The sequence below is a fragment of the Uranotaenia lowii genome, chromosome 2 (assembly GCF_029784155.1).
Source record: "Uranotaenia lowii strain MFRU-FL chromosome 2, ASM2978415v1, whole genome shotgun sequence".
NCBI lineage: Eukaryota > Metazoa > Arthropoda > Insecta > Diptera > Culicidae > Uranotaenia > Uranotaenia lowii.
In genome coordinates this window covers 190,544,190-190,564,088 of record NC_073692.1, presented here as the reverse complement: position 1 = coordinate 190,564,088, position 19,899 = coordinate 190,544,190, and the positions used below count along the sequence as shown (strand labels likewise).

At 41.0% G+C, this 19,899-nt stretch overlaps 2 protein-coding genes across 2 annotated transcripts; both read left to right on the top strand.

Moving 5' to 3' along the window:
- Positions 1 to 577: 577 nt before the first annotated feature.
- LOC129742196 (uncharacterized) lies at positions 578 to 1,990 on the top strand. The gene has a single exon (XM_055734059.1). The coding sequence runs from the start codon at positions 578 to 580 to the stop codon at positions 1,988 to 1,990; it is 1,413 nt and encodes a 470-aa protein (XP_055590034.1).
- Positions 1,991 to 3,307: 1,317 nt separating this feature from the next.
- On the top strand, positions 3,308 to 18,690 carry LOC129745899 (dyslexia-associated protein KIAA0319-like protein). Its single transcript, XM_055739278.1, has 7 exons — positions 3,308 to 3,912; positions 4,333 to 6,122; positions 11,289 to 11,588; positions 11,649 to 11,945; positions 12,005 to 12,239; positions 12,308 to 12,481; positions 17,288 to 18,690. The coding sequence occupies exons 1-7, from the start codon at positions 3,579 to 3,581 to the stop codon at positions 17,485 to 17,487; spliced, it is 3,330 nt and encodes a 1,109-aa protein (XP_055595253.1). The 5' UTR covers positions 3,308 to 3,578; the 3' UTR covers positions 17,488 to 18,690.
- The last annotated feature ends 1,209 nt before the right edge of the window (positions 18,691 to 19,899 follow it).

Genomic DNA, 19,899 nt, shown 5'->3' with positions numbered 1-19,899 from the left:
AGCAATATTTTTCGACTTTAGTAATGCATTCAATGCTATTGAGGTTGATAAATTGGAAACAATACTCACTGATATGGGTTTTCCCACAGATGTGAAAAATTGGATAAAAAATTTTCTATGCAATCGACAACTAATTGTTACAACAGATCTGGGTTCAGTCACGTCAACAGTGTCTGTGGGATTACCACAAGGTGACGTCATGTCGCCGACACTGTTCAACCTGTATACAGCTAAGCTACATGATACCGATACCGAAGAAGATACTGTCACCGTACAATTTGCCGATGACTTCGTTAAGATTGTCAGAGGCAAATCTTTGACAGAAGCAAGAAGTAAAGCACAACTTGCTATAGACAGATTTACTGAGCACAGCTCTGAACTAAACCTCCAACTTAACGCAAGTAAGACTAAGGCGATTGTCTTCACAGCAAAACATACTGACTTGGCGCTTACTGTTAGGGGATCTCCAATAGAAAGCGTCCGCCACTATAAATATTTGGGAGTCTACGTAGACCAAAATCTCAGATTTGGTTGCCATGTTAGAGAACTGAAAAAGAAAATTAAAGACCGGCAAAACATGTTGAAGATAATAGGGAGCATAAAAAAGGGGGCCAACCCCAAAGTTATGATACTTTTCCATAAAGCATTATACGGGAGCTACCTAGCATATGGCAGTGCCATCTACGGTGATACACCGAAAACCTACAAGGAAATGTTGGCTGTATCAAGCCGGCAATGCCAGCGGATAGCCACAGGATGCACAAGAACCACTCCTATTAACACCCTAGCAGCGCTGTCAAATGAAGAACCACTTTCTTTGAAACGCCATTATTACGCCATGAAAAAAATAACGCAACACTTCAAAAAGAATGACGAAATTGCTGAACAACTAAGAAGACTTCAACCTATGCCAAATTTCCAGAAATCCAAGTGTTTCACATTTATGGAAAAGGTGTATTTGGAAAATTCGGAAACGGTTCAAAACGTATACGAAAACTACGAAATGGAAGAAATACCAAAAATAGATGTACGCCCACAAATAGAGAAAATACCAATAAACAAAAAGAAAATGTCCACATCTACAATGCTACAAATCGCCAAGGAACATATTAATACGGAATACTTATTTTGGAGACAAATCTATACCGATGCCTCTAAGTCAACGGAAGGCTGTGGTATCGGAGTATATGAATCAAATTCAGAAACAGAGATTAGTTTACGCCTTGAACACCCGACAAGTATTATGACAGCAGAATTAATTGCTATCCAGATAGCTTTGAGAGAAATCCCAAGCTTAGAAACAGATCAATTTTATAGAAATGTTATACTCACCGACTCTCAAGCTGCTTGTCAATTACTATTATCGTGCCAGTTTGATAAAAGCTGGGATCATTTGACCGGTGAAATTTGTACAAATTTGTATAAAACAAATACGGTACTCCAGTGGATTCCAGGGCATGTTGGCCTCAACGGAAATGAGCATGCCGATCGCCTAGCTAAAACAGGAGTTCAAACAAATGCTATCGTAGTCAACAAATTACTTTGGGTTGACGCAATCAGGAATTATAAACAGGAACTATCATCTGCTACAAACCAATGGTATCGGGACATTGCCCTGCGAGACGGCAAAGGACTGAAATTTTTCGAAATGTTCTCAAACTTTCCCATCAAACCTTGGTTTTGGACCGCTGATTTGGATGGAGAAGAAATCCGCACGCTGAACCGTGTTTTGGCTGGCCATGACTACTCAGAATACTGGCTGGCTAAAATGAAATTAGTAGTTAATGAAGATTGCGAAATGTGCCAAGAAAAGAACACTACCGAACACTGCCTGCTCAAATGTATGAAGTACAACCACGTCCGAAACCATTTCCACTGGGAAAACTACAATAAATTAACCGAAATCGCCAAAAATGATAAAGAACTTTGTTGCGTGGAAAAACTAAAGCAAATTTTAAAATTCATAAAAATGGCAAATTTGCGTATGTGACAATCAATCGTCACAAAAACGCAACCGAAAGGCGTCAAATGACAAAAAATAATAGAGAATTCGTTTTCAAGTGGTGGTGCACCGGTGCACTACCGGTAGTGCACTTTTTATCGTTTTCATGCTCGTTTTCACGATAAGTAGTGCACTGGTAGTGCACCATAAAGTGGACGGTGGAACACTCTGAAAATATTTGGTGTTGCTTGCGCTCTCACCAATACTATCATGAATTTTGAAAACACGTGCTTCCCGATGTAAACAAATATCAGCTGGTTGGTTTATTTCTATACCGCAAAAATTGCGTTCGAGCTGTTTTTTTCTCTTTTTATCCCGAAGAACGGAAACTTGTTCCGGATTCAATACCAGTGTCGTTTCCAACAGAGGCGGAGAAGTTCACCTGGATGGCACGTTCCAAAGCAAACAACGCTCCCAAGAAAAAATGTGTCCAGAAGGCTTGCTGCAATCGGTTCCAGGCGATGCCGAAAAAGAGCAGCAAATCAGAGTGCAAAAAGGCCAACCCAAAGATCTGGTGGAATCGCCCAAACCGAAAAGTATTCTTGTTCGGGAGGGTCCTATAAGTTGGTCTTCACAGCAAGAAGCGTTCAGCTGCATCGAAGCTACTCTGCTACCAGCAAGCTTCGAGCTGTGCCTTAGGGTGACGATGCTCGGTTGCGCCAAGTCCCGGATTCCCACCCGTTGCCCTTCAAAAACGGTAGTTCGATACTACACCCGCATTGGGAGCTTGAATTTCGTTCGTTTCGGTCTGTTAGCAAAATTTTCTTCCCCGACTTCCGCGATCCGAGTTCCAAGAATTTTTTTTTTGTAATCTTAAATGGAAATAGGTACTCGAACGAAGGATTTGCGAGAAATAAACGTTCAAAATACCGGAACCTTCAAGGTAACTGCAGTCTAGCAGCAGCAAACACAGACCACCCAGAATTAGCCGGTATTGCAGTTATCATCAGAGCCAGAGGCGAATCTACCAAGCAAAATAAATCTGAAATCTTCACAATTCAACATAATACATAAATTCATGCTAAAATTTTCATATTGTTTAAAAGACAATGATCAACTAAAGTAAATTTAATTTCAATTTTCGAAGTAAAACGAAAACAAAATACCAGCTGTAATGGATTTTTGACAGCTTGATGTTTTTTGTTGACACTGCCGATTTCACGCACACCTACAAAGGAGAGTGCAAAACTCGATTCATGCTCGTTTTCAGCGTGGATGGTGCAAAACTTTCGGGTGGTGAAAACGAATACGGTATAAGATCGAACTGGCGATATGAGGCACAGTCCCTCAGGCCAATCTGTCAAAACACAACAACAACAAGGTTCAGAAGTGACCGATTTCCGATGATGATATCAAATCTGTCAGGAATCTGCTATCATTTACGTTGCTAGCGGAAAGCTTTTTCCTATAATTCGTGACAAAACTGCAATTCAGTCGGATGTAATGTGAAAATATCAAGTTAATATTCTTGACTATCGTCTGGAGGTTCAGCTCAGGAGGGTAGAAACCCCGAAGCACCGGTAAATATTGTGAATTCGTGATTTGCACCAGGCTGTGACCGTGAAGCAGAAAAAATATGGATATGAAAATGATAAGTACCATTTATCGACGGAACAACATTGCCAGAATAGCGACCTTCAGCAGCAAAAACAATGTGATGGTGGTGGCCACCGTGCTTCTCGTTTGTTTAATGGTTCTGACAGAGGCCGACAAAGGAGAAGCAGTTTCCGATAAAGGGGTGACAGCTTCCGACTCATTATTAAGCAGCAGTGGTCACTCTCGAAAAGAACATTTTTTTAGTAAAATGAACGACAACTCCGGTCAACCACAACCGTCGATGGAACCTTCCCAGGAGCTGAAATCGTGTTCCCGGATGTTGCCAAGAATTTTCGACGGCTACGCTCCATTGGGTAAGCGAAAAAGGGCAGTCACATATGTACGTGTGTCTCTGCTCACTATGCAACAAGCAAATTCATGTAGGAAAAATCAGCAGGGGGTTTATTACATTAATGTTGTATCGATCGATCGGCTTCATTGATAAAACCTTGTCGCAAAATTTGATGCTAGCTTTGAAGAGTAGTTTCTGGGGCTAATAAGGCGATTTCGCTTTTTATTCAGTTAAATTATTGTGGCCCATTGTTTCCATTGATTCCTTTTAAATGTTTGCTTCTCTGATTTCGCATGTTTTATCAATTCCAATTATTTTAAAAAAAGCTGTTTTAAAATAATAGTTGATTTTCTTCATGTTACTTTCCAGTCCCTTGATATACTAAGCCAAATGCTCATTGAAGATGCAAAAGAATATTAAAACTTTTTTTTATTTTTTATAGGCGAGCGAAATGCGGGGAACTATACGGAAAACCCGGAAGCCACATCGCTGCGACCCTGTGTGCAGTTGTGCTGTGCCAAAAAAGACGACTGCAATACGGCGTTTATGTTCAATCGGACTTGCTACCACGTGAAATGTGTCAGTAACGAACTGTGTAGGCCAACAAAAAAGAGAAATCTGTCCACGACGCTCCAAATGGTGCTAGTCAATCCGGTAGGGGGTTATGAGACAGAAACAAGCTGGTCCGAAGTTCTTCAAATTCCCTACTCTCAGGAAAATGCACCTCTTAGATGGTCCGATATGGAAGAAGTAGACGAAGACGTTCTCATTAAGAAAATAGAAAATATGTTTATGCAGAACAGAGAGTATATAAGCGACAATTATAACTCGCCATATGAACTTGGAAAATATCCGGCAAGTTATTTAAATGATCAATATGGAGATTTAATGATGGACGAAACGAGGGCTTACCCTCAGCCGGAGAAGGCTTTCTCGGCGCTTACCTGCAACGTTAATGACCCTCATTCGTGTCCAAAGAATGAATTGTGCGTCAGGGTAACAACTTCTTCCACAGGCTTGTGTGCTTGCGTGAAAAGTTACGAACGCAATGGAAACGGCGAGTGTATGAAAGAAAAACAGCTATACGCTGTTCCTCAAACCCTTACTGCCCAGAAATTGATTATGGACAACATTCATAGCAAATCAGGTGAAACTGACGAAGCTAATCAAGAGCCAACAAATGTGAAAAAGTTGACCGTCTCTGTTTTATCTAAAGACGTACGATTACCGAACAATGAAGCAATCCTAACTGCGTACGTTGTCCCAGATGAAGATTCTAGCGGCGATAAGTATACCTACTCGTGGTCTCTGATTTCACAACCCTCAAAAGGCGACAGTAATGCAACGATCGCCGACCAAACTAAGCAACAAGCCAAGTTATCGAAACTCACCGAAGGTTTGTACCGATTCAAAGTTACGGTCACTGGGCGAAACGGTTGGTACGGAGAAGCCTATCCCAACATAACTGTCCTACCAGAGCAAAAAATCAACAAACCACCTGAGGTTATCATCACCCCGACTGAACAAACCGTCAAACTACCAAACCAAAAAGCCATCCTTGATGCTAGTGCCTCCAAAGACGATGACAAAATAGCATCATACCAGTGGGAACTAGTCGAAGGACCTCTCGGTTACCAACCAGAGCTCCCAGAAGTCCCAACTCTCGAACTTAAAGATCTAACAATGCCCGGGAAGTACACATTCAAACTTACTGTAATAGATTCAGAAAAGCTTTCCAACAGCACCACAGCCACCATCGAAGTACTTAAAGAAATCGATTACCCTCCGGAAGCTAACGCTGGTCAAAATGTCATCGTGTATCTCCCCAACAACAACGTCACCTTGAATGGATCGCTCAGTAAAGATGATCACGGAATAGTGGCTTGGGAGTGGACCAAAGCCAGCTCGGATCAGTCGAAAGCCGTTGACATGCAGAACACTCGTACCCCGTACCTGCAGCTTTCAAACCTGGAGGAAGGAGTGTATGCGTTCGAGCTTAAGGTTACAGACAGTAAAAACCAGAGCAGCACATCGATTGTGCACGTGTTTGTTAAAATGCCGACCAATATGCCTCCGGTGGCTCGAGCGGGTGCAAACTACACAATCAATTTGCCACAGAACTGGGCCACCCTCAACGGAAGCCAATCGAGTGACGATACCAAACTGACGAGTTGGAAATGGAGGCAGCTGAGTGGACCCAACACTGCCACAATACTGGGTGCTAATAGCTCGGTAAGTCTTAATTTTTGCCATTGGCATATTCTTTCAAAAGATATTCGTTTGCCAGCTACTTTTTTCGATAAATCGTGTTCAACCTAAAATTGCACAACCTTCATGAACACATTAATTTTTATTTATTTATGTATTTACAACATAACAAATACATTACATACATAAGATTTGTTTAAGAATTCCAATGGCATTTCCGTTTAAGGAGTTGTATGATGAATAAATAGCAAACTGCGTATGCATTTTTTGGAAACTAAACTAACTGACGAGTGATACTAAATAAAATCAAATTGATTGATTCAACGTTACAAAAAAGTAACAAGAATAACAAAGAAAACTAATCATGATTATTTTACATTTGCTACTTAATTTTATCGGCCTCATCGGTGAAAAGTGATGTCCTTTTTAGTAAGAACATCTTTTTTTTTGTGATGGTCCCACAGGCCCAACTGGGTCCTTCCTCCACCCCATACGCTTCTTTAGAAGTGGGAGGGACAGTTTATCCTATGGATAATTTTGTTTGCATTATTTTATCTAATTCTGTACGACTTATTTGTCTAACTCCCGCGTATGTCCATCACCGTACAATTTTATATCTGGTATTTCGTCAGATCTTCATCACTAGCATATGATCCTTTTTAGGACTAGTCATTATTTCAAATTGTCTGTATAACGTGTTGTAGTGCCAGTTTCTTGAAAGTGAACTGTCTTTGATATTCTGCGGCAGGCTGTTAAACATTTTTAGCCCGTTATAGAAAACTGATCGTTTTGTCATTTCCTTTCTCGTATTCGGTAATCTGAAATCATGGGCTCTTCTCGTATTGTAGCTATGTACATCGTTGCCGTACTGCAGACCGTCCATTAAATAAGCCGGTAACATTCCGTTCTTCATTTTGTATATAAAAATCAAACTGTTATACGCAATTCTCTGTTTCACTGACAACCATTGAAGTACGTCGAGCATCAATTTACTTGGTGTGTATCGATTGCATCGTATCACTACTCGCATGATCCTATTTTGAATTCTTTGTAGGCGCTTTGTTTGTGTATCAGATGCATGAAGTAAAATTGTAGCGCAATAGTCGAAGTGTGGCATAATAACAGATTTGAGATTATGAAATTTTATAGAACGGATAGAAAGTGAGAAGAAATGAAATATGGTGAAAATAAGCGAATAGAATTTATTAGAAGCGCTATCATCACATACCATAATTTTTTTCGAGCACGGGTCAACTATTATGTTCATAACAGATAATTCTGTAAAAATGTTTTTTTTTTTATTGAATTAAAGCGAAAAAATATTGTATGACTTTAAAAGTGTTGATGATACTTCTGGATAGTGAAATTGTTTGATAGTTTTTTTAAAATAAGTATAATTATTAAAAGGCCTATATTTATGCTGTAAAACAATAATTATTGAAAGAGGGAGGGAGATTGGAAGTTTTCCACAAACTCTGGGAATTAGGTTCGTGGAACTTGCAAACCTCATTCATCATGAGTTGCACAGGAAGGAAGATGGACAATTTTGTCATCGGATGTACACGGATGAACACTATATGGCTCGAAAGATATTGACGAGACAAGAGAAAGTTACTATGGGTTCAAGAAAATCTACCGTGGAAGAAAATAGTTATGGATTGATGTTGTATTTTTTCCAAGAAAATAGTGGCAAAAACGCTAGTTGAAAATCAACGACAACGGAAGGGACAGCGAATTCTCCAGGAAAAAACGCCGCCTGGAGGAGGAGGAGCTCTAGCAGCTGCATCGTTCGCAGGAAACACGAAAGTTCTTCAGAAGCTCAACACATCCCGCAAAGGCTTCGTGTCGCAAGCCGAAATGTGCCGGGCTAAGGATGGAGGCATCCTAACGGACAATCTTGAGGTGATCAAAAGTTGGAAGCAGCACTTCGATGAACACTTGAACGGCGATATACAGGAGACCATGGCAGCGGGTAACATCACCAGCGCAGCAAACGACGTAAAAGGTCGCAGCTGTACTCATCAAAATGAACCCGGACTAGTTGGCCGTTTGCCTACACCGGTTGATGATCTGGATCTGGGACACAAGAACAGCTACCGAAGAAGTGGAAGAAGGGGGCTATATGCCCCATCTACAAAAAGGACCACAAATTGGACTGTGAGAACTACAAAACGATCACTGTCCTAAATGCCGCCTACAAAGTGCTGTCCCGAATCCTACTCCACGCCTAACGCCACAAGCAAACAGATTCATGGGAAGTCAGCAGGCCGGCTTCATGGAGGGAAGGTCTATAACGTAGATTACGGCAAATCCTCTAAAAATGCCGTGAACACCAAATTCTTACGAACCATCTATTCATCGACTTCAAAGCCGCCTACGACAAGATCGACCGAAATTCATAGGCGAAAACAGCTTCTCCGGGAAGCTGACTAAACTGATCAAGGCAACGATGGAAGCAACGCAGTGCTGTTTGCGGATTTCGGGAGAATTGTCGAATTCATTCGAAACGCACATGAGGTTTCGACAAGGCGATGGACTATTCATGATGTTCAACGTGGCGCTAGAAGGTGTTATTGCGGCGCGATTTTCAACAGATCCAGTAATCTTATCTGCTTTACCGGCGACATTGATATAGTCGACAGATCATCTACCGCGTTGGAGGAGATCTACCGCAAACTGAAACGCGAAGCAGGAAAGATTGGGTTAATGATTGATGCCTCCAAGACGAAGTATATGCTGGCCTGCGAATCCGAGACCGACCGAGCCCAGTAATAATAAAGTCACGATCAGCAGCGACAAGCTGGAAAAAGTCGAAGACTTTGTCTACCTCGGCTCACGGGTGACCGCAGACAATGACATCAGCCATGCGATTCGAGAAGACTGAATCCTCGCACGAAGTGTAAACTGTACATGACGCTTATTAGACCGGTTGTCCTCTGCGAGCACAAGACGTTAATATTACTCGAGAAGGACCTGCGCACACTCGGATTATTTGAGCGACGAGTGTTAAGAACCATCTTTGGCGGCGTACAGGAGAACTGACTGTGGAGGCGAAGGATGAACCATGAACTTGCGCGACTCTACGGCGAATCCAATATCCAGAAGGTGGCGGAGGCTGGTCGGATACGCTGGGCAAGATATGTTTTGAGAATGCCGGACGAATGTCCTGCAAAACAGGGCACAACGAGTGAGGTGGTTAGACCAAGCGGAGCATGATCTGGCGAATGTGGGATGTTCGAGAAATTGGAGAACGGTTGCCATGGACCGATTAAATTGTAGAAATAATGTTCATAAAATTGTGCCGCGAGACGCTTTATTCTATTTCTATTTGTATTTATTTAAAGAGGATCGCCTATTATCGCCTTTTGCTTTGGATTTCTCTGATTTAACGAACCACAAGCAGTCTTATTTTATCCATTGGCTCCTAAACCTATTTTGATTATGACAAACATAGCCAATCCTTCTGAAATATCAATACATGCAGTTTCGATATTATAATAACTACTGTTATTTTTTACCAGTTTTTTTTTTTATTCTTTAAAAAAAGCAAACTAAAATTTGTTTTACAAGATACTTTTTTATTTAAAAAAAACTAATTGTTTTTCACCTCTTTCATTTGTTATAGCGTGAAGAAAATTGTAGCTTGTGCAAGCATAAAAGGTCTCCTCAAAAAGCTTTGCATACATTCCCCAAAACAACTCGTTTATCAAACTCCACATTATATTTGGATGAAAAAGATTCAACGGTAACAAAAAGTAATCTTTCGACGATGAAAACGGGAAAATCTTCGAAAATGCGTGTAACTTCTAAGCAAACAACCTCAAAACATACGGCGATAGTTCCGATTTGTAAACCTTCGGGTCCTCTCTTTGCTCAAATCCCAAGGCTTCAAGTCCCTATAACGGCAAACGGCATCTACCAGTTGAGATTCAAAATCGTAAACCCGAAAAATAATTTTCATGTCCCGCATCTGGATCTGTACGTAAATGTCAAAGCTGAAAACAAAACAACTAAGAATTCCGGAAGTCAACTGAATATTACTGAGTAAATTGATTCAAATAATCTATACCAAGCATGAAAATTATATACCTTTTAACTGAAATATCCTTAAAATCCATGGTTCGATAATTACATAGGAGGCCCTCAGAACCAAAGGGGGATAAGTGCCAACATCATCGATATTGAGTTAAGTTTACCATTTGAATCTTTTTGCCTTAATCTACATCTGATGCAAAACTTAGGTTTTTTTAAATATTTTTTAACACTTTCGATTAAATTAAAACTGCTCGAATTGAAAAAAAGTATGAAAAATGTATCATTTCAACTATAAAGCGCGTTTTCTCGAAACTATCATTTGGGCATTTATCACCCTCTGATTCGGAGAACCTCATATAACAAAATTCGCTAGAATATTCTATGCCAGAGTTAGAAAACGTTGAGTGGTGTGCTCAAATTACCGGTGGCCTCCAACTGCTCCTTGTATCGATTTCCTTCATATGAAAAGCTAGCACTTTCTCATCAGAGCGATCTTCATTTCGAGAGACATACGAAAGGGTTGGTTGTCCAAAATTTTAATCCCCTCCCCAATGCAGTCTCTCTGAATGTTACCGTTATCCAGCGTTGCCAGATTGAAAATCGATCAAATCGTAGATTGAACAAAAACGAAAAATATACCCTAATTTTGGTAAAATTAAACTATAGACCATTTTTTGGCCATAGCATCCATTTCCGTTTTGCGTAGAAAATCGCTATAATTTTCAATAATCCGTAAAAATCCGTAGAAAATCCTGAAAATTTGCAGATTTCGGACAACGATCCTTAGATCCGTAGAGGAGGTCTAAAGATTTACGGAGAAATCCGTAGATCTGGCAACGCTGTCGGTATCAAATCTATCGCCTCGACTTTTGCAACACTGAAATAATTATCAATCGTTGAAAGCCGTTTGGACTCATTTTTAATCCAACAGGAAGTTGCATAAAATGCAAATGTCGATGCTTGTATCGCTGGTCTCCAAATAAAATATAGGGTCGAAACATACAGTTTTTTTTGGATACAACAAGTTATCAAGAAAAACCAATTGAAGGCACGTGTTTGAATATATCGACATTTGAGCTAAGTTACATTCCCAAGACATCTAGTTAGATGTTGAAGATCTAGTAATGGATAATTTTTATCACCATTTTCCCACAGATCGCCAACGCAACTGCACTCACGATTGGGGATTACCTGTTCGAGCTAACGGTAACGGACGAAGGAAACAACAATGCGACCGATCGGGTAAAAATTACCGTAGTCCAAGAACGAAATACACCGCCGGTGGCCAACGCTGGCGGCGACCAGAGCGTCACTCTACCAACCAATGCCATCATTTTGAATGGAACTCGATCGTCCGATGATTTAGGCATCACAAGCTACCGGTGGACTCGAGAATCAGGCAGTCTAGCAATGGGAACCATCATCGATGGAAGTGACACCAAACCTGTTCTGATGGTACGTATTCCTTCTCTTAAATAACAATCAGTTCCTTCAAGCTATGTGTTTTTTCCATAGGTTACAAACATCGTTCCCGGTCGATATGTATTCAAACTAACGGTCAGCGATGGGCAGGGGCTTTCTGGAACCGATACGGTTAGTATTATTGTGCATCCAGATCCACTAGTGATGAGCTTAGTCGAGCTTACCCTGACGATGGAAGCGACCGTTCTAACTCAGTCGGAGCTGGATTCGCTGCAACAAAAGCTGATCCTGCTTATCGGTGATAACACTGCCCGGCTTCATATTCGGGAGCTGAAGATTGAACACAAAACCGGGCAGGTCCTGATTGTGTTCTACGTGGAAAAAGTTGGGGTGAGAAAAATGGTTCTGATTCAAAAGTATTTCTTACAAAAATTGTCAACATGTTTCAGGGCAAAGACAAACCGGAGATCATTCCGGCATTGGAGGTCGAAAAGATTCTTAAAGAAAAGTTTTGGCGAGATTATACGATTCTGGGGACTTCGGTGTCTGGAATACGAACAGCTATCTGCCAAAACACGTGCTCCGGACATGGTGTCTGTAACGCCGAAACACGTGACTGCATGTGTCAAAGCTTCTGGATGCCGGACATTTTCTTCTTCTGGGGGGTAGCAGAAGCCAATTGCGGTATGTTGAAAAAAATGGGAATTATGTTCAAAAACGTCTCTTAACCTTTTATCAAACCAATTCCGTAGATTGGTCCATCTTGTACGTGATAATCGGTGTGTTCATCGTGTTCCTGATACTGTCCGGTATCTGTTGGGGCATTACCTGCCTATGTCGACGGTCTTCGAGCAACAAGCCGCGCTCCAGGAGCAAAACTCAAAAGTACTCCCTGATCGGGAGCCATGAGGCGGAGATGCCTTCCTGTAAGTATTGTTCAAATGCTTCCTATTTCACGGGTAATGGTAATAAATATCGAGCCTTATGATGTGTGGTCGGAGGGGATTTGAGATTATTCTAGCTTGATCATTCAGCCAGTAGAAAAAAGGGTCCGCCGATTGAACATGATCGATTGCGTGTTCAAAATAGTTATGGGCATATAGTTGTGCCACTGGCCCTTCCCGCCCTTGGACTGCGTGCGGCCAAAACAGCAGGCGGTCCAGCAGTAGAAAGAAGAAGAGATTGTATCACAGATCCCGGTAAACCATTTCGCGGTATTCGTTTTGGCGGTATGACATTTCGCGTATGAACCTGTTTGGCGGTTTACCATTTGGCGGTTTCTCATTTGGCATATGGTCCTTTTGGCGGTTTGCCTTTCAGCGGTTTGTAACATTGCGCGGTCTCCCAATTTGCGAATAAGACTATTTGGCGGTATGGATAGTTGGCAACTGAGTCACTTCGCGGTCTGTTTCAAATGTTCAAAAGTTCGGCCAAGATACATGGATCATAATTACGAGGATGTCCTTACGAGGATCGTCCCTAGCTTTGGGTAAACCTAGAAACAGGGGCTTCCTAGGTTTTCAGTAGACCTAGAAAAAACGGAGCCGTCTCAGAAACGTAGATCAAAACCAAGAGGCCACCTCCTCACGCTGCGCGTTCGAACTAGGATGAAGTATGGTCCTTACGCTTCGCGTTGCGGACCGGGCTAAGGGATTGTCCCTAGCTTTGGGTTAACCTAGAAACACGGGGCCTTCCTAGGTTTTCAGTAGACCTAGAAAAAACGGGGCCGTCTCAGAAACGTAGATCGAAACCAAGAGGCCGCCTCCTCACGCTGCGCGTGTTCGAACTATAATGATGTATGTACGCTTTACGTCTTGAAACCAGAAAAAAGACATTTGCTCAGTATATTTCTGAGCAAATATCTTTCCGCGAAATGTTGCATATCGCCAAAAAGACCAACCGTGGAAAGACTCATACCGCAAAATATAACACCGCCAAACAAGACCATTTGCCAAATGGTAAACCGCCAAATCGACCAAACAGCCAAATGGTAAACCGCCAAACACTATACCGCTGAAGTGAAAACCGCGGACAGAGGTATAACCGAAGAAGAAGAAAATAGTTATGACTCCTGGTGGTAGCGTTGATTGGATGAATGTAGCTTGTTTGTTTATGCATTCGACCATTTGGTCACGGGCTCGCAAGGCCCGTAGCTAGTGGGGCCGTCGAGAAGTTGCTGTTTTGGGTCCCGAACACCACCAGGACGTTGGCATGTTTCTCTTTTTTTTCTTCTAATCTTTGCGGTTTGCACTCTTATTTGTGTAAAATATTTTGTAATTGTAATTGTGATTTTTATTTACGAAAACCTTGAAGTTTCAATAAGAACTTAGTTAACTTAGCTCAAGGAAGATACTTAAATGGAATACATGTGTCTAATGTCCTAAATGAAATCATGGTGTACGCCGCCTTGTTTCACAACAACGTAGATTCGGATGGCCAATCCGAAGAAGATTTGTGTGAAAGTAAGATGTGTGAGAGGAAAGTGGGCTGGAACAGTGTGGAATTTAGGAAATTCGAAGTGATAGAGGACTTCACGATATCAGTAGCAGCGTCAAAAAAGACTGATGAGTCGTCACAATCCGCAGCGGGTTTAGCCAGTTGTAGTAGGTGCTCCGAGTTGTCGATGCGTGTGTAACGGCGTTAATTACCATTTCGAGCAAAAACAGAGTTGATGACCTTTTGTTGTTACATTCGAAGGGCGAGGTTGCGAATTCGAAAATTATAGTGTATAGACGGTGTCCACGATGAAATTGCCACACACAAAATTAATTCGCAAAATTCGAGTTTTCGTCCGATTGCCATAACATTTTCAGGGATTGACAAACAAATATTAAACTTCAATTTACCATTTTACTCGTAATTTAATGAATCAACCGTTTTTTTTGCATGTAAAGGTGCTGCTTCATAATCGCCCAGTGATTCTCGATGGGGCGGAGCTCCGGAGTGTTGGGAGGGTTGGCCATTTTCGGCACGAAATTCCCTTTTTATCAGCATACCACTTCAGCACGTCCTTGAGGTAGTAGCATGACGCCAGAATCCGTCCAGAAAATTGTTGGGACGTTGTGGGTCTTCAGGAGAGGCAGCACTTGTTTTGGCGGACTTGTTCTGCTTCTCGTGACGATTAGGGGCCTTTTGTACCATGAACGTTCGAGGCCCAGCCATAGTTTTGGCCTTCTGGACTTTCGGCTTAGCTGCAGCTGCTTAGCCATATCCCGAACGGAGGCCCCAACTACGTGGTTGTGATTTTTGATGTTGTACGGAATACTTTTTCCTTCCGATCGGTGGTCAATCGTTTCTCGAATCGCTTAATCACACCGTGGAATTCGCGATTCCCGAGTGATCAGAATCACAGGACTTTAAAACTTTCAGGATGTAAACAATGCACTATGAACTAAATCCACCCAAATTTTCATTAAATTCTACAAAACGATTAACAAGTTAGAGCAATTTCATCATAAACACCTTTTATGTTGGTAGCACCTCGTTCAGGGTGAAGCGATATTCCAAGGGAACATCATTCCTCAAATTGTATAGCTTAAGCTCGTTGATTTCCTCAAAATATCGCTTCATAATGGTGTCCTCCAGGCTGCTGTTATTGAGGCTGACGATTATCATGGGTGTAATATTCCGGCAGGTCAGTCCATTTGGATGGCTTCGAGGGTAAACGGAAGCACTCAATAACTTTTAAAAGACATACACCGTCTTAGCCGATTGAGGCTTTTCAGATTGAATAAATGACATGGACAACTTAAGATTAACATTAAACATTCAGTGCCGAGATGGGAATCGAACCCATGTAATCAGTGGACCAGCGATTACCGTCTTAGCACGCTAACCCCTCGACCACCGAGACGTAACTTGAGACGGATCTTCGGGAATGTTCAACAGCTCGTTCGAGAATTTTAAGCATTATAGCCTTGATGTTTTCCCCTTGTTGGAAGGGTATGATAGCTATTTTGGCACTATAAACACTGCGAGAGTTCGCGTCAGCTTTTTTGGCTGCTGATTCAATTATTTCGAGCTTCGGCCCTAGATTTTCGAGTTGCTTGCACTGCACCTTTCGGCAGTCTTCAATTCTAACGATATCACGAATCAGGTTTTTTATTTGGCTGAGTTGCTTTCCGTATTTCACACCAAGGAAATCGAGCTCTTCTTTTAACTTAGCAACTTCAAAAGAGAGTTCTTCAAAACCGGATGAACTGATTGTGCTAGTTTTTTTTTTTTTTTTTTTTTGGAGAAGGCTGCCACGAACGCAGCAGTTTTCGCACGAGAACTGAAAGTTATCAAGCTCAGGAATAAGAGGTAGGGGAATCCTGACACATTCAGTGTAAAACCAACTCGAGCAGCAGTCACTGAAGAACCGGATGGACTATCCGGTACGTAGGAGAGAACAATCTCGGAGAAATGGACACACCAGGGAATTGCGATTAGCCGAAAGTAAAACGCGGGACTAACAGATAATAGGAAAACGTGTTCTATTTGCTTGGCAGTTAACAAAGGAATGACAAACTATAGCTGGCAGTGTAGTCAAAAAAATTTATTTCTCTACGTTTAACGAGGGGTCGCTGAGATTCATCCCAACAGTCACACACAACCTATCCAGTTGATGTTAATCGATTTTTCTTTCCATTTGATTTTGCAATACTTTTGCTAGATGCCGGGTTTGTTCTCCCACAACTACTACAGATGTCAATGTAGATCATGGTGTTGGTGAAAGTATCCACACTATCTAACAGTTAGTTCATGAACACTTTAAAAAAAAACTTAACGAAGCGCAGGCGGTCAAGTCCAAAATTTTCACGTTTTTTACTGAACCGAAAATAACTAAAACCCGACTTCTGGCGAAAATGTTTGGGTAAAAAACACATCTGATCCAAATATCAATGGTAATCAAGCACTATTTCACCGGTAAAGATATTTAAACTCCAAGTTGGCTAATTTTCAGCGAAATTCGGGACCGCGAGAAAACAAGCGTCAGTCGGGTACGCTGTTCGTTGAGTTTCTCATCATGTATGGCGCCTCTTATGCAAACATTAACCGAAAAATTTAGAAGAAATGAGAGAAAAAAAGAAACAGTACAAAAATGTCGAACCGGATTGAATTGGCACAAATATGGTGTAACGTGTAACACCTTCTACGGGATTCCTATCCGATTTTCACTTGGATCACGACCACGATGGCGGCCGCAGAGTTCAACTTGTTTAACTCGTGACACGCAATGCAGTATCTCATGACTCGCCCTTAAGGTACAGCATCACATTCGTTTTTGTGCAATGACCAAGAGAACGGAGCTTGAGTTGATGGTTGGCCAATCTGTTCACAAACTTGCTCGGAGATGATTGTAGCGTCCAGCCACATCGGAGTTTTTGAGATGTAATTTGATGCATTCGCGTTTTTTAGAGAGGTTGACTCGAGCTTTGCTTTGTCTACTGCCTTGAACGACTTCTGTCCAAGGGGGGAGCAATATGTTTGTGTTCTGGTAAGGACACTGTTGACCAATTGAATATTTTAGAGATCTCTTGATAGGTATAACTTAGGCTTTGGATGATGAGCGATAGCGTTGTCCCGTGTTTTTGTCTCAACCATTCTAAACCATTTCCGTTTCTTGTTTGAGTTCTCCTCCATTAGGTTTTCCAGAGTCGAGAGCCGCTATCCCAATAGTTTCTACTGTATAAAAATGCTAAGAGTCCATCAGTTAAATCATACAATTTTAATAACCAATCGCCCTACAGACAGCCGAACGACCCTCTCGGATTCGGAAACCGATTCGGACGTTCTGTTCGAGAGTCGCTCCAAACCGAACGGTTTCCCGGCAGGACGTCCCGGAAGTGGCGCTAGTGGTAGCGTCGCCGGATTAGTCAACGGAGATGTCAACCGGAACGGACATACCAAGTATAATACTACCCGGCTGGGAAGACGAATCAAAGCCTAAATCAACTACCGAGTAAGTGGTTCGATGTAAGTTGCGTTTTTTGTAAGGAAAATGTGCAGAACAGAAAAAACTAAAAAAAAATTAAGGGTTTTTAAGACAACCTCATTTAACAGACGACACACTGCAGTCATGTTAAACATTACCTTTAATAGGAAATAATCACAAGAATGCTTCATACAAGCTTGCTGTATTGTGTTGGGAAAGTTTCTATACTGTTTCGTTTTGTGTTACTATTGCGGTATTTCAGCACGAGAATGTAAAAATTATTGTATTAGCAGTGAATCCTATCATCGAGGACGTAAAATGTGATCAAAAAGCCATCGAGTAGTTGTAGTCTGCCCTATTTCGCCCATTGATGAATGATGTTATCAAAAAAGCAAGTAAGTAAGGTGGTAGGATGTCAAGAAAATAATAACTTGAACGCGCACCTCAAACAGTTTAGCATTTTTCGTTTATTTCCCGTTAGTAAAACTATCATTAAACCTCATAAATCGAGGTTTTATAAAAATATTTTAAGTCTATAATTTTTATCAAACTGAACTGAAATAATAACAACTTTAGTTAGGATCAATAAGTTGATACATAACTTAAAAAAAGTTCTAGTCCGGAATAAGGTGATTTGTTTTTGTGGTACAGAAAAAAAACTACTTAGCATAGGATTTTTTTTCCTTAAAAAAAACTGAGATCAGTATTTCGCGAGGCAATTTAAGTACCTACTTATAAATAAATTTAATGTAGCCATTTGATTTAACTACGTACATGCGATATAATCGTTTTTGTGTCTCGGTTCCGGGTAGTAAGTAATAAATGTGCATTCCAACCTACACTTACCTATTTTGATGAAATTTCGTACTGCTCATTTTATGAAGCCTAGGAACAAATGAAAAGTTTCACTCCCAGTCAGCTTCAACTCAAACAAACCAGTGAAATATTCTGAATAGATTTTTTTTAGAAAATATTGCATTATTTCTGTTTGGTACCCAATATATAAGAATTTAAATTGACTGATTGGGCGTGAAATTTAGCAGAAAAAAATATTGACCGAGAGTAGCAGACCTTATAAGTTAAAAAAAAAGACAGCGTGAGAGCGTAAAGAAATCTATACCTACTAGAACTATTATACACACCCACACTTGCAAAGCTAACAAGCGATAATAAGGTATTTTTAAAACAGACAAATAAAACAATCTAAATATAGTATAATCAGAATGTCTTATCTTTTTTTTAAATCCGAAATATTTTCAATTATCTATATAAAAGTAATTGTACAAAATTCTCAGAGTGGTCGCATGATTACAAAACTGTCATCTTAGAAGATAAAATAAATATTAAACATCATATTCAGTGATAAAGGGTGCCCACGGTGAAATTGCCTCACACAAAATTGATTCGCAAAATTCGAGTTTTCATCCGATTGCCATCAAATTTTCAGGGATTTAAGAATGACTATTAAACTTCATTTTACCATTTTTATTTACTGTCCATACGCAAATGTCAGCACATTGGTTAACCCTGGCCATAAGATTCTGCACAACTTGTGAATCAACCGTTTTTTGCATGTAATCAGGTATCAGAATGGGGGTAGGCTTAATAGCGGCACGTTATCCAAACATACGGGAAAATTGTGCCTAAAAGTCAAGTACAAGGTTCCATGCCAAATTTGGGCCAGATTGGAACTTGGGAAGGGGTCGCTCAACAAGCCTGAAGTTTGTATGGGATTTTGAGACATTTTGTTCGGGAGAAATATGAAAAACAAGTTTTTCATCAATAACTGCTTCCTGTCGGAAAATTTCTTTCAAAAATGGTTTTTCTTAAAGCCTAAATTATGAAAAATATTTCATCCGAAGACTGCATTTCGATAAGAGTTAAGATAAAAAAGTTATTGGGCTTCAAAAATGGGCAAGCCTGCAGTGCATAACATTTCACAGTTTTTGAATTTCCCATACAAATTTGGGGCAGGCTAATGTAAACCCATACTTTCTTCAGCTCCTCGACTTCACTACCGTTTAAGAAAGTGCTGCGTCATAATCGCCCAGTTCCAGAAAGCCAAAACTAAGGCTGGGGTTCGAACGTTCAAGGTACAAAAGGCCCCTAATCGTGACGAAAAGCAGAACAAGTCCGCCAAACCAGAATTTTCTTCGCAAATTTGGACATCTTTTGAGTGTGCACATGCTCCGGAACGCTGAACTTATCCTTGGCCGTAAAAAACAGGTTGCCGGGGATCTGTGTGAAGTCGGCCTTCACATATATTTCGTCCTCCATGATGCAGCATTCAACTTTCGCCAGCATTTTGAGGTACAACTTCCTGGCGCGGGTTTTCGCGGACTTGTTCTGCTTCTCGTCGCGATAAGGGGCCTTTTGTACCTTGAAGGTTCGAAGCCCAGCCTTAGTTTTGTCCTTCCTGAACCGGGC

Excerpts from the sequence above, each read along its gene's own strand:
- LOC129745899 (XM_055739278.1), top strand. The coding sequence starts at position 3,579 with ATGGATATGAAAATGATAAGTACCATTTATCGACGGAACAACATTGCC. Across the intron at positions 6,123-11,288 it reads TACTGGGTGCTAATAGCTCG|ATCGCCAACGCAACTGCACT; the intron begins GTAAGTCTTAAT and ends ATTTTCCCACAG. Across the intron at positions 11,946-12,004 it reads TCTACGTGGAAAAAGTTGGG|GGCAAAGACAAACCGGAGAT; the intron begins GTGAGAAAAATG and ends AACATGTTTCAG.
- LOC129742196 (XM_055734059.1), top strand. The coding sequence starts at position 578 with ATGTTGAAGATAATAGGGAGCATAAAAAAGGGGGCCAACCCCAAAGTT.